This window comes from Notechis scutatus, chromosome 10, assembly GCF_049901735.1.
Source record: "Notechis scutatus isolate UNSWTSFEM ecotype Mainland chromosome 10, rNotScu1.2, whole genome shotgun sequence".
NCBI lineage: Eukaryota > Metazoa > Chordata > Lepidosauria > Squamata > Elapidae > Notechis > Notechis scutatus.
In genome coordinates, this window is record NC_142018.1 from 18,669,589 (window position 1) to 18,695,758 (window position 26,170).

Genomic DNA, 26,170 nt, shown 5'->3' on the forward strand with positions numbered 1-26,170 from the left:
ATGAGATTTGATGATTTCTGAATGACAAATCTTCCCTTCAAAGTTCACCTGTTACTCTAATTTGATAATGAGGGTTCTGGTTTTTTGTTTGGGTTTGCTTGCCAGACTTTATGATTGTCATTTGAAGTCCTCCTTCGTAGCTAAAACACCAGGTCAGTGTTGCCAACAAACCCATTTTGTCCAGAGTCGTGTTTAACCTCTTTTCACGGGTACCTCAAAGGAGTTCCTGAGCCCAGAATCCCAAAAATGAACAGGAGAGTGAACGATCCCAGGACTTCAGCTGAGAATTCAATAGTCACCTTCTCCAGACCTTGGTGGAGAACATCTAGACCAGAGGTGGTATTCAGCCGGTTGTGACCAGTTCTGGAGAACCGGTAGCAGAAATTTTGAGTAGTTCAGAGAACCGGCCAATAGCACCTCTGACTGGCCCCACCCCCATCTATTCTCCGCCTCCTAAATCCCAGCTGATTGGCTGGATCTTCTTTGGTTGTCTTGCACAGGAGAATGGAGCTGGAAAGCAGGTGGGGAGGGAATGGGGATTTTGCAATTTCCTTCCTCCGCCACACCCACCAAGCCACACCCACCAAGCCACGCCCAGAGAACAGGTAGTACATTTTTTTGAATCCCACCACTGATCTAGACTTCCTAACATCACCACACATGCATTGCAAAGCACAATGTAGCTCAAGGAGAAAAATGAAACGACACACCCATGCAATCCAAAGCAGTGGCCAGAGAGAAGGATAACAAGTTAAGGCAAGCATGTGCCACTTGTGGTGTCATCTGGCTAGTGAACATATTAAGCTAGCCTGGGCGATGTGCTGAGTCTCTTTCCTCCTCCACCCTTTCGTTAGCTGCACACCATCCTTTCTCAGAGTCATGAGGCTGAGCCATGCTTCAGGTTCAAACCACAGGTGCCCTGCACCTTCAGGTGGTCGGTAGGAGCAGCACTTGCCTAATCCTGGTGACCTTGAAAGCATTGGTGGCCAGCCAGGAGAGAAGAAAAGAGATGAAAAATTTAATTTAAGCTGCTTAAAAATGCCATGAAACCAGCCCCAGGTAAACTTCAGTGCTCAAAGTCCCCAAAATTATTTTAGAAGCAGCCCTTGATGCCCTACACCATTATTTTTCTCATAAGCATTTTTCCCCCCTGAGTTATAGAATATTGTAAAATGCAAAATACAAAAGTAAATAGAAGAGCAGTGAGGGTGGGGAGGGGAAAAGGAGAAGAGAAGTGAGGAAAGATAGGGCAGGGGAAAAGAAAGAAAAAGAAGCATTGACTTCCAACTCTCGCTGTTGCAATAAAATAAGGCGTGAACATCCAATCACGACTTTTTGCTTTTCCATAATAGTGTAAGAACGAGCCATTTCTGTAAAGATCTCTCCGTCTAAACTGTAAAACCTTAAATCAAAGTTTCATTCTTTTCCACCCCAAGCACAAAGTTCAGAAACGGTTTCCATGTGAAAACAAAAGTACTTATATTCTTTTCTTTAATCAAAATAGTCAATTTTGCCATTTCAGCCAACTCCATCAACTTCTTTAGCCATTCGTCCATGATGGGAATTGAAGTGTCCTTCCAATTTTGTGCATACAATACTCTCACTGCGGTCAACATGTAGAGTAACAAAGTTCCATTTTTTTTTTCTGCATATCTTTTTCCACTAGGCCCAAAAGGAAAAGTTCTGGTTTCATTTTTGTCTCCATAAATATCCTACACCATTTTTAACTTTTGTGCATGTGGCATAAACACTTGCAGAGGGGTCAGCATTAACCGGTAACTCTTGTTCAAAATCATTGTGGGACTACAATAATCATATCTAGAGGTATGGTCCAGTGGTGGGATTCAATTTTTTTTTTACTACCGATTCTGTGGGCATGGCTGGTAGGCGTGGCAGGGGAATGTTACTGCAAGATCCCATTCCCTCTCCACCCCACTAACCTGCTTTCCAGCTCCATTCTCCTGTGCAGGGCAACAAAAGAAGACCCAGCCGATCAGCTGGGAGGCAGACAATTGATTAGGGTTATTCTATTATATTCGATTCGATTCGATTCGATTCGATTCGATTCTATTCGATTCTATTCGATTCTATTCGATTCTATTCGATTCTATTCGATTCTATTCGATTCTATTCTATTCTATTCGATTCGATTCTACTCTACTCTAATCTACTCTACTATAATCTAATCTAATCTATTCATTCCTTATTCTATTTCCTCTATTCTTTTCTATTCTTTTCTTTTCTATTCTATTCTTTTCTATTCTATTCTTTTCTATTCTATTCATTCCTTATTCTATTCTATTCTATTCTATTCTATTCTATTCCTTATTCTATTCTATTCCTTATTCTATTTCCTCTATTCTATTCTTATTCTTATTCTATTCTTATTCTACTCTACTCTACTCTACTCTACTCTACTCTACTCTACTCTACTCTACTCTACTCTATTCTATCCATTCCTTATTCTATTCTATTCTATTCTATTCTATTCTATTCTATTCTATTCCATTCCATTCCATTCCATTCCATTCCATTCCATTCCATTCTATTCTATTCTATTCTATTCTATTCTATTCTATTCTAAATACCTTAAAAATGTTAACTCTTGGACAGGTGAAGCATCTTTCTTGGTCTTCCACAAAGGCTGTGGGCTTTGTCAGGGACAAAGGCGAGGTTGATCTGCAATGGAGATGCCATCCACATCCCAAAGGCCCCTGATGCTTAATTAGATCAACCAGGAGAAGGAGAAGAGATTGAAAGGGAAGTAATTAAAAACGAGAGCGCTGGAGGACTTTTCTCTAATACACAATGCAATTAAACTGCCTCGGAAAGCCTGGACATTTTGACACTCCCGAAGCCTGGATGGAGAACTTTGGGAGTGGTGGCTTGTTCAGTTTTCAAATTATCCTAATGGGACGCAATGCTGTGTTGTGTTTGCGTTTGACTTCTTCTTCATCTTGGTGGGATTCTAAGTGAAATGACTTTTTAGGATAGGGGTGAGAAACTCAAGGCCCGTGGGCCAGATCTGGCCCATAGGGTGCTTAAATCTGGCCCAGCACCCTGTTTTTTGCTGGCAGAGGGCTAGCAAAATGAACTAAAAAGAAAGCAAAAGGAGAAATGTTTCCCCTTTTGCATTTCAGCATGCAAGAAGGGACAGGAGAAAGGAGAAAAGGAAAGAAGGAAAGATGGGAAGGAAGAAGAAAGGAGAATGAAGAGGAAAGGAAAAAGGAAAGGAAAGAAGGAGGGAGGAGGGAAGGAAAGAAAGGAAGAAAAGAAGGAGGGAGGGGAGGAAGGAAGGAAGGAAAGGAGGGAATGAAGGAAGGAAAGGAAAGGGGAGGGAGGAGGGAGGGAGGAGGGAAGGAAGGGAGGAATGAAGGAAGGAAAGGAAGGAAGAAAAGGAGGGAAGGAAGGAAGGAAGGAAGAGGAGGAAAGGAAGGAAGGAAGGAAGGAAGAGGAGGGAGGAGGGAAGGAAGGAAGGAAGGAAGGAGGGAAGGAAGGAAGGGGAGGGGGAGGGAAGGAAGGAAGGAAGGAAAGGAAGGAGGGAAGAGGAAGGAAGGAGGATGGAAGGAGGAGGAAGGAAGGAAAGGAAAGGAAAGAAAGAGGGAGGAGGGAGGAAGGAAGGAAGGAAGAAGGAAGGAAGGAAGGAGGAAGAAAAGAAAAGGAAGGAAGGAAGAGGGAGGGAAGGGAAGGAAGGGAGGAGGAAGGAAAGAAAGAAGGAAGGAGGGAGGTGGGAGGAGGAAGGAAGGAAGGAAGGAAGGAAGGAAGGAAGGAAGGAAGGAAGGAAGGAAGGAAGGAAGGAAGGAAGGAAGGAAGGAAGGAAGGAAGGGGATTATAATGAAAGTGAGTCTCCGGGAAGTCCTGCCTTATCACTTGGCACCACAGGTGTCCCCGACATGAGTGAAATTGAGCTGGCCACGCTCAACATGGCCACGCCCCTCCCCAGCCACCCAGCCACCCCTGGCCCTCCAAGGTCAAACACACAACCCTGATGCGGCCCTCCATGAAATCGAGTTTGACCACCCCTGCTTTAGGAGGTCTTCTTCTTGCCATGCATGAATGGCCAACACCAGCTGTGGTCCATCTCATCTGAAGGCTAAGGCATTCTACAACGGAGGGGAGCGTCATTCCACGCCACCCAACTGAAGCCACTGAATCAATGGCAAGGGATGGCAAGGGCATTCCCAGCCATGGCAGAGAAAGATGGGGCTGTTGGAGGCAGAAATTAACATTGGGGGTGTGTGTGTTCCTGGCTCTCCCTTTTCACAGAAAAGTTGACCCCTCACAGCTTCAACCTCAAACTGTCTACGGTGGACCTCCTCACCCCATTCCTAAGAGGTCCTTAAAGGGGGCGTGCATCAGCGCACCAGCGTGCCTACCATCCCTGTCTCGCTGTCCCTATTGATCTGTATTTAGTCCCTTTGTTCTTGTTTATGTTCATACTTGTGCTTGGTATCTTGTACATGTTTGACAAACACATAAAATACAATAAAGAATTCTCTGTCGGATCAACCCCACCGGTACAGGTTTCAGCAGGTGGCAGCCTTGCCTGGATTCAGAAGCTAGGTAGACCTCAATTTTTCTCTTAGCAACTGTTCGAAGTTAAAATGGCACTGGGGGAAAGAAAAGTGATTTATGACCGGTGGGTGCACTTATGACCGTTGCAGTCATGTGGTGAAAATGGACGTGGTCTGTTGGAAATAGACATACCCGCCATGGCTATCCCAAATAGTCCCGCTATGTCAGGCATTTTCATCGGGGTTTCAAAGTCCCAAAGATGTCCCTGGGCCAAGAAGAGAAGCAACCTTGGCTCCAATCTATCTCAGCTCCAAAGTTATGCTTTACCCAAGGACTGTAAGCATTAATCATTAATCTGGAGATGCCATGCGCTCAGAACATCTTATCGCCTGGTTGACTCGGAAGGATGACCAGTTCAAATCGGCTGAGGGAAGAAAGGGAGGGAGGAAGGGAGGGGAGAGGGAGGGAGGGAGGAAAAGGAAGAAAGGAGAATGAGGGAAGGAAAGAAGGGAGGGAGGGAGGGAGGGAGGAAGAGAAGGAGTAAGGAAGGAGGGAGGGAGAAAAGGGAGAAAGGAGAAGGAGGGAAGAAGGGAGGAAGGGAGGAAGAAAAGGAGTAAGGAAGAAAGGGAGGGAGGGAAGGAGGGAGGAAAAGGAAGAAAAGAGAATGAGGAAAGTAGGGAAGAAAAGAAGGGAGGAATGAAAGGAGGGAAGGAGGATGGAAGGAAGGAAAGAAGGAAATATGGGCAAGATGAAACTATTTTCCTCTTAAATTCAGCTTCGAATAGCAGTTTAAGGAAAGGCATTTGAGCCCCTGTGTGCAAGTTTGTCTTCTTAATATACAGGCAGAAGTGTGCCTGCTGTGCATGGGTTTTTCACTTTGTTTTATATATATATATATTCACACACACACACACATATGCAATATCTCCGTATCTCTCTCTGTATGTGTTTGTTATTCCTTCTAACCATGAGAATCTCTTCAGGAAATTTGCTTAGCATTTATAGAAATTAGATGTCTCTCTGGAGTATTTTTCATTTCCTCTCGGTTATTTATTTATGTAGTTTCAAACAGAAATCTTGCTGGGTCATTGAATAGAAAACACGCAGACCCAGCTGTTCAACCAGTACTTACCGCACAGCAGGGCTGGCCCCGTAAAGGGCAGAAGCTGTTCATTCTGATTGACCAAAAAACTCTTATGAATAAGTTTTAAAAACCCTTCCGCGCATCTCGGCAAGTGCCGTTTCCTATTATTATTATTTTTTTTAAAAGAGAGAGATGTCACATGCTTCTGTGCCTAAGACAGATTCTTATGGAAACGCGGAATGCCTTTGTTCCCTTGTAAACAGGCAATAGAAATTCTCCATTTTTAAAAAAAAAAATAAAAAAAAATCCTATTCTTTCTAATTGAAAAGGAGGTTGAAGGACTGGAATGGAAAGTCTCCCTCCAATAGTTTTATCCTACGTGTCTGTTTTGTATTAATTAATTCAAAGTCCCAAAGATATCCCTGGACTATCTCCGGGGAGATGAGTCTGCCTAAAGGAGGTGGACCAGTTGCTTTCGTAGTATGGAGACAACAACTTGGTCCTCAACACCAATAAGACCCAGGAACTGAAAGTGGACGATGTAGAAGGAACAGGTCAGACATCCAGCCCTTGCTTATCAAGGGAGACTGGGTGGCGCAAGTGGCCAGTTTTAAGTTACCCTAAAAGAGGACCTGACTTGGGGTGCTCATATTTCAGCCCTGGTCAAAAGGGCCCAGCAGAGATTATACGACCTGAGGCTTCTCAGGAAACAACAACTGAATGAGAAACTGTTAGTGACCATCTACTGGTGCACCAGAGAGAGTATCTTAACTTATTGCACCTCTGTATGGTTTGCCAATTGCACAGGGGCAGATAGGAAAGCGCTCCAGAGGGTTAATGTCATTGCCCAGAAGATCATTGGTTGCCCTCTCCCCTCTTTGGAAGAGCTTTATAGCTCCCGCTGCCTTAAGAAAGTTCAAAACATTCTCAAAGATCCAACCCATCCTGGGCATCCCCCCCCTTTTTTTTTTGAACTATTACCATCTGGCAGACAGTACAGGATAATAAAAATAAGGGCAAATAGGCTGAAAAACAGCTTCTCTCCCAGGGCAGTGGCTCTTTTGAATTCTATTGTATAGTGCAATATGAATGCAATATCAGGGGTTTTCCATTCAATGTGTGGAGTGTGAAGGATGTGTGTTTGTGTTTATTTTCATAGTCATGATGTACACTGAAGATGGTATTTAATTTCGTTGCACGAGATGAAATGAGCATAAAGTAAACTAAACTAAACTAGAAGAGAAGTAATCTTGGCTCTAATCAATCTCAGCTCCAAAATTATGCTTTACCCAATGATCATAGACATCAAACAGGAGATGCCATGTTCTCAGAATATCTTATGGCTGGGTTGACTCAGAAGTACGTCCAGTTCAAATCAGCAGTGGTAAGAAGAGGGAGGGAGGGAGGAAAAGGAAGGAAGGAGAATGAGGAAAGGAGGGAAGGAAAGGAGGGAGGGAAGGAGGAAGGAAAGGAGGAAGAGAGGAAGAGGGAAGAAAGGAGGGAAGGAGGAAAAGGAAGAAAGGAGAAGGAGGGAAGGAGGAAGGAAGAGGGAGGGAGGGAGGGAAAGGAAGAAAGGAGAATGAAGGAAAAAGGGAGGGAAGAAGGGAGGGAGGGAACAAGAAAAGGAGGAAGGAAGGAAGAGGGAGGGAAGGAGGGAAGAAAAAGAAGAAAGGTGAAGGAGAAAAAGAGTGAAGGAAAGAAGGGAGGGAGGAAAGGAGGGAAGGAGGAAGGAAAAGGGAGGGAAGGAGGGAGGAAAGGGAAGAAAGGAGAATGAGGAAAGGAGGGAGGGAGGTAAGGAGAGAGGAAGGAAAGATAACTCTGGGCCAAAAAGAGAAGCTATCTTGACTCTGGTCAATCTCAGCTCAGTATGTTTTGTATTAATTAGAGTTTTGTAACACTTTTTGGCTTTTTAATGGTGTGCCAGTGTGGTGACGCATCGCAGACGCATGCTTAGAAGGGACGAGGCTTTCTTTCATACGTCACAATCACCATCTTGACTTAATCAAGAGTTCTTCCTGACCCGTGAGAAACTGTAATTCCTCCATGACTTTTAATAAGGATTTGGAACTCTACTATAAGGATTTGGGGTGGGGGTGGTGAATAACCTTTGTGGCTTTCGGGAGTTTCGGCTCCTCCTAGAAGGATCCCGAATGAAATTCAACTGCGGATGGTATAGGAGAGTTTGACCCTTTAGGAAAAGTAGATCAAAACTAAAAGAGAAGCAGAAACTCACCTCAGAGGCAGAAGCTCAATCCCCTCTCCCACCTTTGTTAATGGGCGGGCCATTAAGGCCTGGGCCAGAGTATTCTACATGACAAAGGCCTCTACCCATCTCACCACCTGGCGTGGGAAAATTGCATCAGCTCAGCACTCAGGTGAAGCCATGGGGTCCAGACAAAGCCTACAGAGTTAGCTAAGACCCCCCGCCCCTGGGAGTCTGACAGCCAATGGGATACATTTCTTGCACAGGAACAGGAAACACTAAGAGGGCATATAACTAAGGGTCTCTCAGCATCTTGCCCCTCCTTCTTTTTCTATGCCACCAGCCAAAACCTTGAAGATTTTTAATTAGTCAAAGCTGGCCCAGCTGACACATGAAGAAACCAAGACCAAGCCAGAATAAGCTATGCACAAAATTGGAAATTGTCTACCAATTTTGCACAGAGATGGATAAGCCTAACTAAATTACTAAAAAATAATCAAGATAGTGATTACTGTAAAACATGGAATTGCTGGTATGAATGGTAAAAGAAAAGGCAATGTTTGACAACTGGATAAGATATGAAATTATGGAAGACGTGTGTTTAATTATAAAATATTCTGTGAAATTAAAACATTAAAAGAACGAGGAAGGTACTGTAACAAGGTAGACCACGTCAATGTTAGGGGGATTAAAAAAAATGGGTGTAACCATCGCTCAATACCTGCTGTAAAATGTATATTTTATATTTGGATCTTTGGTTATTCGGGTTTTCTCCCATGTAGAATTGGAAGTATCTAGGCGACGTTTCAATGAAATCTCATTCATCATCTTCAGGCTTGTGTCTTCAGCCTTGTGCTTCTCAGAGTAATGAGTACATATATTTGTTTATATGTTTGTATGTTTTTAAATGTTTTAAATGTATGAATCTTAAATAAACTTTATTTTATTCTTTAAAAAAAAAGAAAAAGAAACCAAGACCTTTTTAACTGGGATGCGTGTCCCACTACATCCACGTAATGAATTCACTTGCTACAACTTACTCTGTTTATTCCCGACAAGACAGTCCTTCGGGGCTCTCTCTCTCTCTCTCTCTTTCTCTCTCTCTCCTAGCGGAAAATACATTCCAAGCTGAAAATTTTCAGAAGTGAACTGACGGCTGTTGTGCTCTCTTGCCACTAAGCATCACTATCATTTTATTTCCCCCTCCTGTGTTGTTGCTTTCCAGGTCAACCCCTCAATGTGGTTTGCAAAGCGTTTTTTGGCTTCAGCGGCGAGTCGGGCCCCATGATCTACTGGACGCGAGGGGAAAAATTTATCGAAGAACTGGAAAGTCATGTTAAAGAAGGCGAAATCAGGTACAGAACGACGTTGCTCGCATTTCCTAAAAACAACAACAACAACAAAAACCCACCTGCCTTTTGGAAAAGCATGACCTGGGTGATTGACAAGTCTCGAAGTACTGCTCTCAAACTGCTTTCATCCAGGGGTGGGCTTCAAATATTTTAGCAATGACTTCTCTTCCCGGTTGCAGGGTGAGCATGGCCATGGTGGGCGTGGCCTAGTCGGCCTCCCGCACCATGGTGTGTGGGGTGTTTGTCATGCCCCTGGTGGAGACTGACTCTGAGGGAGAGGAGGAACAACCGACAGGGAGTGGAAATGTGGCTCCGGAGGTTGTGGAGGAGGCTGGGGAAGGGCAGAGGCCGGCTGGGCAGTCAGAGGAGGACCCAGGCCCATCCCCTCTCCATCCTAGGGCACGCAGGGAGGAGAGGATAAGGGAGAGACTTGGTCTACTCAGGAGGAGAGGTCCTTCATCCTCTTCATGGGCTGCAGCTGTGACAACTGAATAAGACAACTGCGTACTGGCGAACGCTGGAAACAAAGCATGTAAATATCTCTAGTTTATAGTTCCTCTCTGAGTTTGGAGTCCTTCCCAGGGTGTGTTATCTGTGGACACCCTCCAGCCCTTATCTTGCCTGGTTTGTGTTGCTTTTTTCCTTCTTCTTGTAACTGTTTGTGGGGGAGTTTTTTGTCTTCCGTCAAGAATATTGGAAGCAAAGTGAAGAAATAAAAGGGACTTCACTGTTGTTGTTATTTTTTTTTTGTGACTGTGTTTGTTTTGTATCCCACTCTGGGTCATCACAGTGTTTTTGCCCTCCCCGGACTCCGGAGGCTTCCCTTGAGACTCCGGGAGAGCAAAAAACAGCCTTCCCAGGCTCCGGAGGCTCTCTGGAAGCTGGAAATGGGCCCATTTCCAGCCTTTCTGAACTTCCAGGTGGCCCATTTTTTTTGCCCTCCCCCAGCCTCTGGGTGTGCCCTGCACTTACCTGCATCCAAAATGGGCCGTGTGGGGACTCCTGGGAGGGGAGGGGCAGGGTGGGCAGGGCCAGCCAGGAGTGGGATTAGGGGTTGTCCCGAACTGCACAGAATCTTAGCGAGGGGCTCTCCCGAACCCCTGCAAACGGCCAGCAGCCCACTCCTGTTTTCATCCTTAGAGCGGCTGATGAACCTCTTTCATTCCACAGGCATCATCATTGTGAGGAATCTTTACTGCTATGTTCTGAGCAGCTTTAGGAGTCATCTAATAGGGGCAGGGGGAGCTCCAGATGGCGGTAGAAGAGGGCCGCTTCCTTTGGGTTTCACCAGCCTTCCATGTCTATAGGTACATTACTGGAGCCTGGAGCATCACGTTGTAGAAGGTTGTTAGAATCAAATCCCCAGAGTATTGAGTCTTCCTGAAGGAATCTATTCTGACCCAGCTCCCCACTGAAGTGAACCCCAAGATTTCTTTATGAGGAGTGCCAGCAGCCCTGCCCAAAAAGTACCTTTCTCAATGCAGCCTAACAAGTCCGGATGGCTGGAAGATGAATAGTTCTCTGCCCTATTTATTCATCTATGCCCCCTGACTTTTATCCCCAGAGGTCGGGTGAGGCTTCACTAGCAGCAGTGGCTCTTCCATCCCAGGGACCAGTCCATAGATTTCCACTGCTCTCCTCTCCTCTCTTCTGCCTTCTGTGCATCCACGCATCAGGCACTGGACCCAGCTGTTCCTCCACTTCCTTGTCAGCCACCTCCAGACCTGGGGGCTGTTGACCCTCCATTTGAGGGCTGACGGACAGCCGAGGCTCCGCCTCTTTCTCTCTCTCTGACAGCTGCATTCCTTCTTCCCCCTTGTAGCTCTCAGGTTGCCCTGATGCTGACCCAGACTGCCATGCTGCCTCCTCCTCCTCCTCCTCCTCCTCCTCCTCCTCCTCCTCCTCCTCTGATTCCACTGCAGGAGGGCCTGGTGGCCAACAGGCCACAACAGTATCTCATCTATCTTTGGCCTGCTGATGAACCCTCCAATGTTTTTCTGTTTTCTTTCAGGCTCCTCAAAGAGCACCTTGGAGAAAAAATTGTGGAGTTAACATTAATCTTTGACATTGTGAAAGAAGCAGACCTAGCCAATTACACATGCCATGTCGAAAACAGAAATGGGAAGAAACAGGCGAGCATCATTCTGAGAAAACGAGGTATTTTTCTTCCTTTTTTTCCCCTTTTCCCTCCTGTCTCCATCAACGTAGCTGCGAGTTCTGAAGAAATGAAGAGGGCTATTTTCCCATCCTGAAAATATATGTACTATATTCCTTCCGGAATTGAATGAGCCAAGAAATGAAATGCGGTGAAATCACTCTTGTTGTACCGATGGGGATTTTAGTTATTCTGCTGGTGTCTTATACTCAGTTTTCAAGAATTGGGGACTACGGTTCCTATTGTCACTCATCATTTGCAATGGGGGTTGAGGGTGCTGTCAGAAATGTTTAAAGTGAGGTATGAAAATGGTGCCTAAAATTCCTCTGGAGGCTCATAAAGACGTGGGGCCAAAAATGTGGAGCCTTGTTCGTTTCTATTTTGGGGTTGAGGAGAAATTGAAAGGACAAAGTGGGCAGCTGAAGTCTTGCATATGCCTTGGTTGATGTAGGAGAAGAGGCAGAGCCTGTGGATGGAGTCAAGAGAGAACTCAGCCTAGAATCACTACATGTTCACAAACTCTCCAAGTTCAACCCCTCTTGAATTCCATCGACTCTTATCTAGTGCAAATTTTGTGTTGACAATTAGCTGACTAGGTTCTTCTGTACAGGCATGAGCAATAAACCTGTCAGCGTTCCAACTAGAGGAGGTATTCAGCAGGTTCTGGCCAGTTCTGGAGAATTGGTAGTGAGTAGTTTGGAGCGGCAACCCACCTCGGGCCCCCCCCCATCTTTTTTCCTTGGTCCCAGCTACGCTGGGCCTCTGGGCCCTGCACTGGAAGCTGAAGCAGGTTGGGGAACCGGAAATCCCACCTCTGACTGGCCCCGCCCCCTCTATTCTCTGCCTCCCATTGAGTCCCAGCTGATCGACTGGGCCTTCTTGTGTTGCCCTGCACAGGAGAACGAAGCTGGAAAGCAGGTTAGTGGGGTGGAGAAATCCCACCTCTGACTGGCCCCACCCCATCTATTCTCTGCCTCTCGAGTCCCAGCTGATCGGCTGGGTCTTCTTTGGTTGCCCTGCACAGGAGAACGGAGCTGGAAAGCAGGTTAGTGGGGTTGGGAGGGAATGGGGATCTTGCAGTATCCTTCCCCTGCCACGCCCACCAAGCCACGCCCACAGAACCAGTAATAAAAAAATGTTGAATCCCACCACTGGTTCCAATTAACAAACTCCAAATCAATAAACTCCGAGACAAGCATTTTCTTAAAGTTCCCTTTTATTAGAGTTGTCATATTGGCATATCTGGAAAAACCTGAATCTGAGAGTTCCATGTTTTCCCTTCCCAAAAGAGAATCGGAAAATCCATCCCCCTGCACCCATCAGTCCATCACATGGCCCAACCAAATCGTCACCCCAACGGGAGACATCCTTCCAGTCACTCCCCTCCAGGTGCAGGGCCTTGACTCTCTGAGAAAAGAATGTTGTTGAGTCTAATCTTCCACCTCTCCATGAAATCCACCCTCCCAAATTCCCAGACAATAAATGTGGGAGCCTCGAAGCTTCTAATTAAAATATGGTTTCCAAAGCTGACAAAATCAGCTTAACTGGAACTTGGATAGAATCAAGATCACGTGACGTGTTAGCACCACTTTATAATGCCTTGGTAAGGCCACACGTGGAATACTGCATCCTGTTTTAAAACGGTTCATCCATTCACACATGCATTTTGAAAAGACTGGATTTTTTTAAAAAAAAAAATTGGATGGTGTTGCAGAATGAAAATAATGGGTGTTGACTGGCTGGATCGAATAGTTGCTTCTGAAGGCTTTTCCTTCAGGAAAAGACAGTTTTTCCATCCTTCTGTGCTACACTAGTTTTAATTGAATTCGCACAATATCCCAAGCCACGAAGTAGTTTGTTTTGGCATTATCCTAAGCCATAAAGTAGTTTGTTTTGGATGGGTTGACTTAGCTTGCTTGTTTTCTCTCAATCAATTATTGGCAGCCAGAGTTCAGTTATAAGATGAGTGTTGTTATGATTGATTGAATGAATGAATGAATGAATGAATGAATGAATGAATGAAATTAGAGACTCTTCTCCAAGCTACTATTAAACAATGGCTACGTGCAATATGCAAAACAAATCAATAAAGAGACATAGAAGGGGGGGCCACTGCTTCCAAATTCCTCCTTCCTATTCAACTCAAAGGCTGGATATGTTCCTTCCCAGCATAGATTTTCTTATTATTATCTTTCACAGGCTTTTGTTACTGGGTTTTTTTTTCCCCTCCCTTTTCTTTAACCAACCTGGTCAATTTATAAAAAATGATTTTTCTGCCACTTCCTATGCTGCCTAAACATGCTTTCTTTCTCGGAGAACACGCTGAGAGCAAAATCAGAGTCTCATTGGGTGTTTTAGAGTTTGTTCAATCCATACGAGGAAATTGGTTTGGCTGTCGATAGACATGAAAGTAAGGAGGAGTGCTTGGAATTAACAACCTGTTTGCATCAAATGCATGTCCCAGACGGAGCCCAGGAGTGGCATGAAAAGTAATTTATGGAGGGAAAATTTACAACGGAGATGGTGTGGCAGGGTGCAATGGGATATTTAACTCTTGGCAGAGGTGGTATTCAGCAGGTTCTGACCAGTTCTGGAGAACTGGTAGTGGAAATGTTGAGTAGTTCATAGAATTGGCAAATACTCCCTCTGACTGGCCCCACCCCCATCTCTTCTCTGCCTCCCATTGAGTCCCAGATGATTGGCTGGGTCTTCTTTTGTTGCCCTGCACAGGAGAATGGAGCTGGAAAGCAGGTTAGTGGGGTGGGGAGGGAATGGGGATTTGCAGTATCCTTCCCCTGCCACACCCACCAAGCCACACCCATAGAACTGGTAGTAATTTTTTTTTTTGAATCCCACCACTGACTCTTTCCCTCATCAACTCTTCTCCAAGCTAATTCTCTTTGCTCCCCTGCACAGTTCCAACTCAGATGTGATATACGGCCGGGCTCTTTGCAATAACAATAGAACTCAGACTTATATACCGCTTTATAGTGCTTTACAGCCCTCTTTAAGCGGTTTACAGAGTCAGCATAATGCCCCCCAACAATCTGGGTCCTCATTTTACCCACTTCGGAAGGATGGAAGGATGAGTCGACCTTGAGCCTGGTGAGATTCGAACTGCCAAATTGCAGGCAGCCAATAGTCAGCAGAGGTTGCCTGCAATACAGCACTCTAACCACTGCGCCACCGAGGCTCTTTCAGCATGTTTTGCCTCTAATGCAGAAAAGGAAGGGGAGAGAAAGGCAGCATGGTGAAAATCAACAGAAGATTAATCAACAACACCTGTTGGAAGAAGTATTGTCATTTGGTTCAAGGATTTTCTGCTCCTGACCAACCAGACCTAATACTAATACCACTCTATAAAGCATTGGTAAGGCCACACCTAGAGTACTGCATCCAGTTTTGGTCACTGCACTATAAAAAAAAGATGTTGAGACTCTAGAAAGAGTGCAGAGAAGAGCAATCAGGATGATGAGGGGACTGGAGACTAAAACATACGATGAACGGTTGCAGGAACTGGGTCTGGCTAGTCTAGGGAAGAGAAGGACCAGGGGAGACATGATGGCAGTCTTCCAATATTTGAGGGGCTGCCACAAAGAGGAGGACGGGGTCAAGCTATTTTCCAAAGCAGCTGAAGGCCAGACAAGGAATAATGGATGGAAACTGAACAAGGAGAGATTCAACCTGGAAATAAGGAGAAACTTTCTGACAGTGAGAACAATCCACTGATGGAACAGAAGTTGCCTCCAGAAGTTGTGGGAGCGCCATCACTGGAGACATTCAAGAAGAGATTGGACCGCCATTGGTCAGAAATGGTGTAGGATCTCCTGCTTGGGTGGGGGGTTGGACTAGATGACCTACAAGGTCCCTTCCAACTTTGTTAATCTGACATCTTGCAGCTTGAAAGGACTGATGACACGAGGGATTTCTTTAATATTTACGGTGGAGAATTGGGGTTTGTTTCCTGAAGATGGGTGGGTGTTGGGAAAAAGGACATTGCCTTACGAATCCTAAACATTGGAGGTTCAAGACAGTGTCTGTTCTGTAAAGTATCGAAAGTATTAGTAGCTTAAAAAATCTTGATGGCCTGCTCCTGCTATAGAAGCAGAGACATCCACCAGGTTCTAGGTTGTGATTAGAGAGAACCAGGGCTGGGCTGCTGGGGGTTTGCAGGGGTTTCGGGAGAGCCCCTAGCTAAGATTCCGTGCAGTTTAGAGAACCCCCAAATCCCACTCCTGGGGAGGCCATTTTTGCCCACCTGGAGGCTCGAGGAAAGCCTCAGGAGTCCGGGGAGGGCAAACCTCCCCCCGCCATGGTGCAGGAGGCTGACTAGGCCACGCCCACCCAGCAACCGAGCCAAGAACCCGTTGCTAAAATTTTGGAAGCCCATCCCTGGAGGGCTAGACAAAGAGACCCACATTCCAAATCGATGGACAATTTGTCACGAAAGACAGCTGATACACCTCCAAAGAGCAGGAGATTAAAGTCACACCTGCCGGGAACTTAACTGTGGCTTGTCTGACATCATCCAGGGATTCTGAGAAGCTTTAGAGGAGAAAATAGGCACTGTGTTGAATCTCCGTGTTCTTCTAAACCTCCCCCTTTATTGATCCAAAGGCGCACCTTATTCGTGACATTTGGAAGGAAAGAAGCCAGTGAACTCCCACCATTAATTGCAGAACCCAAAAAGCTTTCAAGAAGAAAAGTTAACCATGAACTTCGACTGCGTGCAAAGCTGTGTAAAGTTCAGAGTGATGTCGATGATATATAGACTCGTCCAAGTTGGAGAAGCGTTATATTTCCCCTTTTTATTCTTAATGGTGTCTTGAGTTGGATGCCTTTCACATTGCTTATTTATCATGGCAATAAATATCTGGGCTGAGCTAGAGTATTAAATTAATATCGCTTTTCAAAGTCTCAAAGTGTTCTTGTGGTTTCTTTTTTTTTAATTGTCAAGTTTTTTATTTTATATTTTTTGTACATATCATTGCATGAATGGCATAATACCTGGGTATCAATACATTTTAATACAAATGGACATAGTGTTATTACTCCCAGTTATTACATTTCATTATTTCATACTGTTTACACATATCTTATACTTCTGCCCTTTATTTTCTATTCCTCGCTTCTTATTCTTTCATAAATCTTAGTATATTACTTTATTACATACTGTTATTCCACTCTTATTTCTATCTCTATTTTATATTTCCCCCCAATATCTTTATAATATTCAAAGATGTGTCTTTTTAATCGTATTTCCCTTATTTATGTCTTCCCCTCTATTTTGTTAAAATTTCATCCATCTTTCTTTCATTAACCCATATCTCAATATACACTTCTAATAATAATCACAATTCTTTAAGCATTTTAAATACATCTATTCATACCAATCACCCAATCCATATATTTCTACTATTAGTACACATATTACTGTACTACATACAAGAATTATCCAGCCTAATCCTCCCTCCTATTCTTTCATGAATCTTGGTATATTAATATATATAAACTGTTATTCCCCTCTTATTTCTATCTCTATTTTAAGTTTTTTCCCCCCATATCTTTGTAATTTTCGAAAACGTGTCCTGTGGTTCTTTAATGAGTGGATGAACTAGGAAGCAAGATTAAGAATGCCCCCTGGTTACGATGCAGGGTCTCAAATGATATGTCCGTCTGTTAATAAGGCTCTCTCCCATTGGCATTGAGTTATGGTTGTCATGAATCATATTGACTTTCCACAGTTGGGTGCCAGAAGCAAGAAGTGAGCTAAATCGGGGGGCCGGGGTTGAGAACATTTTTATAATTCCCCTTTCTGTTCCATTGGGGAGTTTTGAAAAGCATTTCATGACACATTCCCTTTGGCTCTACTCTAAAGGTAAAGGTTCCCCTTGCACATACGTGTTAGTCGTTTCCAGCTCTAGGGGGCGATGCTCATCTCCTTTACAAAGCCAAAGAGCCAGCACTGTCCGAAAACTTCTCCGTGGTCATGTGGCCGGCATGACTAAATGCCTTCAAAGGTGCTTGGAACACTGTTACCTTCCCACCAAAGTGGTCTCTATTTTTCTACTTGCATTTTTTAACATGTTTTCGAGCTGCTAGATTGGCAGAAGCTGGGACCGGTAACGGGAGCTCACTCCATTACACGGCGCTAGGGATTCGAACTGCCAAACTGCCGACCTTTCTGATTGACAAGCTCAGAGTCTTAGCCACTGAGCCACCGCATCCCTACTATTGTAGAGTCCCTGGCTCTACTCTACTATTGGCAATTTTTCAACAGGACTCAAAAGAGCATGAAAATAATTTGGGAGGGTGGTGAGTGAGACCCCAGAAGACTTGAAGAAGCTTCTTGGATGAGATGCAAAATGTTTTGAAAGGGAGTAAACCAAGAAAATCCAGTTGCCGTTTGGGGGAAAAAACCACTTTGGGGGCAACCATGACTTGGATGATTGAGAATCTCTGTAGACCAAGGGTCTTCAAACTTGGCAAGTTTAAGACTTGTTGGACTTTAACTCCCAGAGTTCCTGAGCTAACATGACTGGAGGAGGAATTCTGGGAGTTGAAGTCCACAAGTCTTAAAGCTGTCAAGTTTGAAGACCCCTGCCATAGATCTTCTTTTGAGTCAAGTTTGACTATTGGTTAACTTTGTGGATATATTCATGGACTTCATCCTGGAGCAGTTGGCTATTGTCTTCTTCTAATATTTTCTTTTTGGCTTCCCAAGCTTTGAATTCCTTGGTACTGTCATCCACATCTCAACCATGCCTGATCTTAACTTCTGGGGCCAGAAAAGACCAGCTAAATCATTCCATTTTTTAACTTATTTCTTGTCTTATTCTAGATCTGATCTCCAGAATTGAACTTGCTGGAGGTTTGGGAGCTATATTTCTCTTACTGGTTTTACTTGTAACCATCTATAAGTGCTACAATATAGAGCTGATGCTATGTTACAGACAGATGTTTGGAGGAGATGAAGCCATGGATGGTGAGTAGACTTTTAAATGGCTGATCAAATGTCCATGATATGGATCAGCCACTGAAAGTATAATCCGAAATAAGAGAAACGGATGTCAATTGACAGAGCTAGAGAAGGACTATCACTCTTCAGATCCTGCTGAAATGCAATACCAGCACCTGCCAGTTTGGTTTAGTGCTTACAGCACCACACTAGGAAGCAGGAAACCGTGAGTTCAAGTCCCACCTTAGCCATGACTTTGCATCACCAGGAAATTGTGAGTTCTAGTTTCACCTCAGGCATGATAACAAGCTGGGTGATTTTGGGTCAATCCAAACCAGGAGACTGTAAGTTCACGTCTCACCTTAGCCGTGAAAACAGACTGGTTGGGTGACATTGAGCCAATCACTAGGAGATGGCGAGTTCTAGTTCTACCTTAGGTGTGAAACCTAACTGGGTGACTAATAGTCCTTCTCTGTTAGCCCAGTTCTACCAAGGAGGCGGGGGGGGGAAAGTTGCATCTTCCCCAAATCTCATCATTCACAGCCAGTTGTCCTTCATGCAAATTAGGAAAATTGCCCTAATTTGAAGAACACGAAAGAACAAGCCAGATTCCAGTTGGCTATTTAGTCTTTCTGAAGTCCTTGGTGCTCTTTGAGCTTGGTTGTTTCATTGGAGATGTTTCGTTGCCCATCTAGGTAACATCAATGCATAGTGAGTGTGGGGTTTGCTCCCTGTTTAAGATCAAGACATATCATCTCCAAAACATCCAACCAACATCCAAAAAAGCAGGGATTAACACCAGACAAACTATCAAGAAGAGAACAACACCCTAATCAATGAACTACCAAGAAAAAAAATCACACCCCACAAATATAGCTACGGCCAGCTATTATACAGGGAGCAAACCTCATACTCCTTTCTATACTGATGATGCTACCTAGTTGGATAATGAAATGTCTGCAAGGGAGGGGAAAAAAACCAAGCTCAGAGAGCACCAAACTCCTCACAGTTCAACTCTGAGCTATAAATATTCTCTTCTATTTTGCAGTTCCTGAGTCAGAAAACAAGTGATTGCTTGAAGTTATTTTCAGTGGTTTCTTAAACATAGACAACTTTAGTTGTTTGTAGAAAATTGAGGCTTTATCAGCCGGCTGTCCTTTTGACTTCACTACATTAGCGGTTTGATTTTTATTCTCTACAAGTCACAGGAAATTAAATCACTTAAATCACTCTAAGAATCTTCAGTTACAACCTCTCCTTTTCCCCAATAGACTTGCAGTTCTAGAGAATGATATAAATGTTGATGTCTCTGCATTAAAATGGGCTGTGATAGATATACCTGAAAAGATACACGTCAAGCATTCAAATTGAATATATCAGTTCATCTCTACCCTTAATATGAACGATTGTTTCAGGGATATTGTTTACTGCCTTACATTCACTGCTTGCTTCATTGGGAATGAAAAATCAGCTTGTAAGGGCTACTCGTCCCTTGGTTGACATTGTAGGAAGAGAGTTGTGCTGGTCTACAGTAGCAAAACATCAGGAGGGATCCGGTAGCAGTTTCTCTGACAGATACTTCTTCAGAAATGCTCCATGCATCTGCCGAAGTGCAGCTCCTGGAAGCTGATGCAGGTTAATAAAATGTGTCTGTCAGAAAAGGTGCTATCAATTCCCTCCTGGGTTGTCTCCTTGTGTGATGAAATGTGCACCTGAAGAAAGAGTGGGGGGGAATTCTGGTATGACCATCATGGTTTCCCACAGAGGAGTCAGCACATTCCAGATTCCAGGGATTCAAAACAAGAGACTTAAGTGGATTGGGGGAAGTAAGAAGAGATTTAGAGTAGCCACAGCGTAGGTCTCTCAAGTTATGTCTATTAAGTTAGAAGGTTATAATTTTACTCTGGCAAGATTCTGTCCATTCAATATAACTAAATAAGGAGCTGGAGTCAAATGGATGTCACTGACTTGTTCTTTGGTCTTGGGGATCCTGGCATCCTGAACCGTCAAAGCACAGCAAAAGAAAGAAAAGATTTTAATGTTCTAGTGAACATTTTGCAGATCGAATTCTACCTCATCGCTTCTTAATTTTATCTTTGGATATGTAAATTGGACTTGGGTATGTCTAGTTTCATGAAAAGAAAGACTAGGAGTGATGTGATAGCAGTCTTCCAGTATCTCAGGGGCTGCCCCACAGAAGAGGGAGTCAAGCTATTCTCCAAAGCATCTAGAAGGCAGGACAAGAAGCAACGGATGGAAACTAATCAAGGAGAGAAGCAACCTAGAAGTAAGGAGGAATTTCCTGACAGTGAGAAAAATCAACCAGTGGAGCAGCTCGCCTCCAGAAGTTGTGAATGCTCCAACAATACTGGAAGTTTTGAAAAAGATGTTGGATAACCATTTGTCTGAAGTGGTGTAGGGTTTCCTGCCTGGGCAGGGGGGTTGGACTAGAAGACCTCCAAGGTCCCTTCCAACTCTGCTATTCTATTCTGTTCTGTTCCATTCCGTTCCATTGCATTCCTATATTTTATTTTATTTTATTTTATTTTATTTTATTTTTTATTTTATTTTATTTTATTTTATTTTATTTTATTTTATTTTATTTTATTTTTTATTTTATTTTATTTTTTATTTTATTTTATTTTATTTTATTTTATTTTATTTTATTTTATTTTATTTTATTTTATTTTATTTTATTTTATTTATTTATTTTATTTTATTTTATTTTATTTTATTTATTTATTTTATTTTATTTTATTTATTTTATTTATTTTATTTTATTTTTTTATTTATTTATTTTATTTTATTTTATTTTATTTTATTTTATTTTATTATTTTATTTTTTCTATTTATTTTATTTATTATTTCTATTCTATTCTATTCTATTCTTTATTCCAATATTCTATTCTATTCTATTCTATTCTATTCTATTCTATTCCAATCACAGCCACCTTTTTTCAATGGTGCAATTCAAAGTTAATGCATATTGGGATTCTTAAGTGGGTTGTCCGCCAATTATTAGCGCACCTAACTTTTCTTTAGTAAGGTGGCTGAATTATAAACCTAGACTACTCCGGATCCTTAGTTCTGCCTCCAAGATACTTCTATAAATCAATGTTTAAGAAACACTGCTTGACCCAGAACTACCGATTAGAGTTGTTGGACAGTGAAACCATTCAGACATGCATTCATGCACAAACTGCTTTAAGATCTTCTCTTCCTTCTCTTCCCACACTTTGTGGTTTTATTTGCAGACAACAAAGAATACGACGCCTACTTGTCATACACAAAAGTCGATCCCGATACATTAGACCGCGACAATCGGGAGGAAGAACAATTTGTCCTTGAAATTTTGCCAGATGTTCTGGAGAAGCAGTACGGATATAAGCTCTTCATTCCAGACCGGGACCTCATCCCTACTGGGAGTAAGTACCGATCCACTTGAGGTTTGAGACAACTTCTTGATCCTGCTAAGAAAGTGCATCCTTCTTGAGTGTCCCTCCCAATTTATAGCAAGGTACTCAGAAGTGGTATTCTGCTGGTTCTGACCAGTTCTGGAGAACCGGTAGTGGAAATGTTGAGTAGTTCATAGAATTGGCAAATACTCCCTCTGACTGGCCCCACCCCCATCTATTCTCTGCCTCCCATTGAGTCCCAGCTGATTGCCTGGATCTTCTTTGGTTGCCCTGCACAGGAGAACAGAGCTGGAAAGCAGGTTAGTGGGGTGGGGAGGGAATGGAAATTTTACAGTATCATTCCCCTGGAGTGGGAAGGGAAGGGAGTTTTTGCAGTATTCTTCCCCTGCCATGCCCACCAAGCCATGCCCACCAAGCAGAGGTAGTATTCAGCCAGTTCTGACCAGTTCTGGAGAAACGGTAGTGGAAATTTTGAGTAGTTTATAGAACCGGTAAATCCCACCTCTGACTGGCTCCTCCCTGATCTCTTCTCTGCCTCCCGAGTCCCAGCTGATTGGCTGGGTCTTCTTTGGTTGCCCTGCACAGGAGAATGGAGCTGGAAAGCAGGTTAGCGGGGTGGAGAGGGAATGGGGATTTTGCAGTAACCTTCCACCAAACCACGCCCCCCAAGCCATGCCGACAGAACCAGTAGTAAAAAAAAATTTGAATCCCACCATTGAAGGTTCTTCACAAAAAGAAGAAAGAATTGAGAACACCAAACAGTCCATTTAAACTCAGAGTCCGAGAAGTTGTAAAGAAGAGACCAGGGAAAGATAACAGTTGGGTTCAACAAAGCATCCCAAACTCTTGTTTGTTTGGGGTTTAGGTGGAACTCTGTCACTGTAGGATGTCAATCATAGTTTGTGTCTCCTTTGGCTATTGGGCCAGTCATCGTCAGTAATGGAATGTAATATTTGAACCAGCCCCTAGAGCACATTTACAAACCCTAGTAGGGCAAAAGATTAAGCCAAACCCAACAAGTCACATTCTGGATTCGCCCAAGTGTGTGAAACACACTGTTTGATTGCAACCACGCAGGGCTAGCCCCGTCTGTTAATATTTTCACTCGGGGTAGCGCTGTAGTTCCACATACCCTCATCAACGAATCAAAATTAAAGCAAAGAATCAGGTATATAACTACACGCCGCCTACAGCTGTGCATGTGGAGGGGGGAGCAGATTTAATTTTGTGCACAGCTGGTGTTGCTCCGAGCTTGGTTTTAAAAGAAGGGAGCAGAATCAAAGACTTTTAAGTCAATACAGGAAGAGCGAAGAGAACAAATGCTTTAGATGAATCAGCTTCCTCACAGGTGCTTCCAAAGGCAGGATTGCATTTTCTTTCTCTGTCCATCTGTCACTCAGACGAGCCAACAAAAATCTTCATCATTGTAATTTCAGAGAGTTGTTAAGCATCATCAAAATAATGTGCAGTGCTACCTGGCACGTTGGCTTTTTCGCAGCGCAGCATAATGTTGACTCCTTTCTTCCTTTCCTGGCTTGCAAAACTGAAATGATTCATATAGTTTTGAACAGATTTGATGCTTTCATGCAGAAGATTAAGGAATGCTTAATCACCCGCTAATGATGATGGTGCAGAATTTAAATTGGGCTGATTTCATTCCAAGCCAGCTTGGGTTTTTTGCAACCCACAGAAGCTCCTGGATCTGGCAGGGAAAGTCAACTTGGAATGCGTCTGAGATGCTCACTCTGTTGTTCACATTAAATGCATCTTTCATCGGCTTTAACCTGGAGCAATTAAACAAGACCGTATTCTCTCAGGAAATACAACTCTTAAAGTCAGAGAATGAGAACAATTCATAGAATAGAGCTAACAGGGTTTTTTGTTTGTTGTTTTTTTTGCTATGCTTCAAGAGAGCTCCCTAGATTATTCTTGGACTTAGTGGCAATAGCAATAGCACTTAGACTTATATACCGCTTTACAGTGCTTTTACAGCCTTCTCTAAGCGGTTTACAGAGTCAGCCTCTTGCTCCCAACAAACTGGGTCCTCATTTTACCCACCTCGGAAGGATGGAAGGCTGAGTCAACCTTGAGCCCAGTGAGATTCGAACTGTTAAATTGCAAGCAGCCGGCAGGCAGCAGAAGTAGCCTGCAGTACTGCACTCTAACCACTGTACCACCGCAGCTAGTTTATTGGCAGGGTGCTGTCTTGGGCTTGCACACTTAAGGCAAAAAATTGTACAAATCAAAGGACAGACTGTAGAATGTGTTATTTCTTGAGAAAGCCTGGATGGTAGGTTTCTTGGAACCAGCCAACCCTGTTAGAAGAACAAATGAAGAATCGGGGAAGGCTCTGGTTGAGTGTCCACATTTAGGCTAAATGATGGCTTATCCATAACTGCTTGTTGAATCAACTGCAGTGCTTGGGTTAGCACATTAAACCCAGCCTCAAAACATGCTTACAAATACCAGTGTCTTAATTCACCCATTCTGCTAAATCCCATTGTGATGTGACATACAGTATAAACATAGCCAAAAAATTCTTGGGGTGGGGGTGGGATATTTTGACTCAGATAAGAAGCCTGGACCAGGTCTTGTCTCAAGGAGTTGCAAAGGCCAGCTACACAAGACCAACCACTCAAATATCAGGTGGGATAGTTCATTTATGGAAGCAGAATCAACCCATTGGATAATAGCAATGACATTTATGCATAGTGTCAAATTGGCTGGAGTAGATTTTGGTTGCCTACTCATTTAGAGAAGGAAGGAAATCCAAGCTGTTTTGATTTATTGATGATCCCAGAATGGGAGACAACTGAATTCTCTTAGCAGAAGTTGGACGCTCATTCCTCGGGGATGTCTGGATTCTTGTGTTGACCAGAAGATCAATCTTGGTGTCCTAAATGATCCTTTCCCACATTACAAGTCAACATTCTGCACAACTCAAGGGCAAGATAGTTCTATCTGTACAATTTTCGTATTTTGTGCCACAACTCCCATCACACCTGCTGCGGAACACGCTGGTTGAGGCTGATGGGAGTTGCAGTCAACAACATCCAGAAGACATCGGTTTAGAGCAGGGGTCCTCAAATTATGGCCCATGGGCTGGATATGGCCCACTAAAGCCATTAGTCCAGCCCGCGTGGGACCACGAGGCTGCCCCACCCACATCACCATCTCCCCACTTACCTGCCGGCCCCCACCTGCCTTCTGGAGGCCAGCAGAGTGCTACTGGAGGTGGAGGATGACTGGATTGGAAGAGGAGAGCTGCCCCCTCACCCACCCACTGGCTGGCCTTTTGGGGACACCGCGGGATTCCTCCACCGGCCAGCTGGTCTTCGACGCGCCACTCATCAACTTCTGGACAACAGATTTGCACCAGGGGTTCCTTTCCGCCCCCCTGAGAGAGAGAGAGAGACAGAGAGAGAAAGAGGGACACACACACACACACACACACACACACACACACACACACACACAAAGAGAATTCCCTCACACACCCCCAAGGCAGCCACATCCCTTCCCTAACCTGCTTTCCACCCCCAAAGTTTAATTTAAAGTTTAATTTGTGTGTATTGTTTAATGGACTGCTCAACTGGCCACACCTACCCAGTCGCACGGCCACCTAGCCATGCCCACCCATCTGTTCTGGGCCCCCCCAACAGTCTGAGGGACCATGAATTGGCCCCCTTTTTAAAAAGCTTGACGACCCCTGGAGAGTTGTCACCCTCTCTTTTACATATATATTAAAAATACGACCTATCCTGAAAATAAGTCCTAGCTTGATTTTTACACATGCACCAATATAAGCCCTACCACCACCCCCAAAAAGCCCTAATTAAGATAAAAGTAAAATTTAAGCTAGGGTGGCGACGGGAGGTGGAGCTGTCCTACTACTTACCTTTGGACAGTTGTAGCCAGGCATTGCATACCCCGACACCTGCCTTGCCAGCCCATTTCTTCTGCAGCCGGCAAGGATTTCCCAGATCGATCCAGAGCTCTGTTATTGGCTGCAGAGGCCTTCAGGAAAGCCTTGCCGGCCACAGAAGAAGAAGTTCCTGAAGGCCTCTGACCACGAAAAGGAGGCTGGGACCAACACACCCAAGGGAGATTAGTCAGTGGATGACATCCCCCGAAAATAAGACCTGGTGCCTTTTTTCATGGCAAAAAAAGTATACAAGACACGGTCTTATTTTTGGGGAAACACAGTATATAGAGGTCCCTGTCACGCAAAATAACACTAAAGGGTAAAACGGAACGACACTCTTCTCTTCCAGCCTAGCTGATGCAGAGACGCATCTTCTAAAAGGCCTTTTGCTGAGAATTGTTTCTTGATTTCTTGGCCAGGGAGGAAAGATTGGGTTTGACAGCTTCTGGTCATTAGGAAATGCCAACGGGGTTGTGCTGTCTTATGGGGGTGGGGGGGGGGGGGAGGAAAAAGCATGAATGTTCAGGCTGACGAACATACCTGGCAGTGTTGTTCTAGTTCC

The 26,170-nt window shown here is 44.0% G+C and overlaps 1 protein-coding gene across 1 annotated transcript in view; it reads left to right on the forward strand.

Moving 5' to 3' along the window:
- The window catches only part of IL1RAPL2 (interleukin 1 receptor accessory protein like 2), a 353,680-nt gene that overhangs the window by 321,772 nt on the left and 5,738 nt on the right, over window positions 1-26,170 (forward strand). Inside the window, exons 7-10 of the mRNA XM_087972218.1 lie at window positions 9,028-9,157; window positions 11,166-11,311; window positions 18,151-18,294; window positions 21,522-21,692. Of these exons, the coding sequence (XP_087828344.1) occupies window positions 9,028-9,157; window positions 11,166-11,311; window positions 18,151-18,294; window positions 21,522-21,692 (591 nt within the window). The remainder of the gene's footprint in view (window positions 1-9,027; window positions 9,158-11,165; window positions 11,312-18,150; window positions 18,295-21,521; window positions 21,693-26,170) is intronic.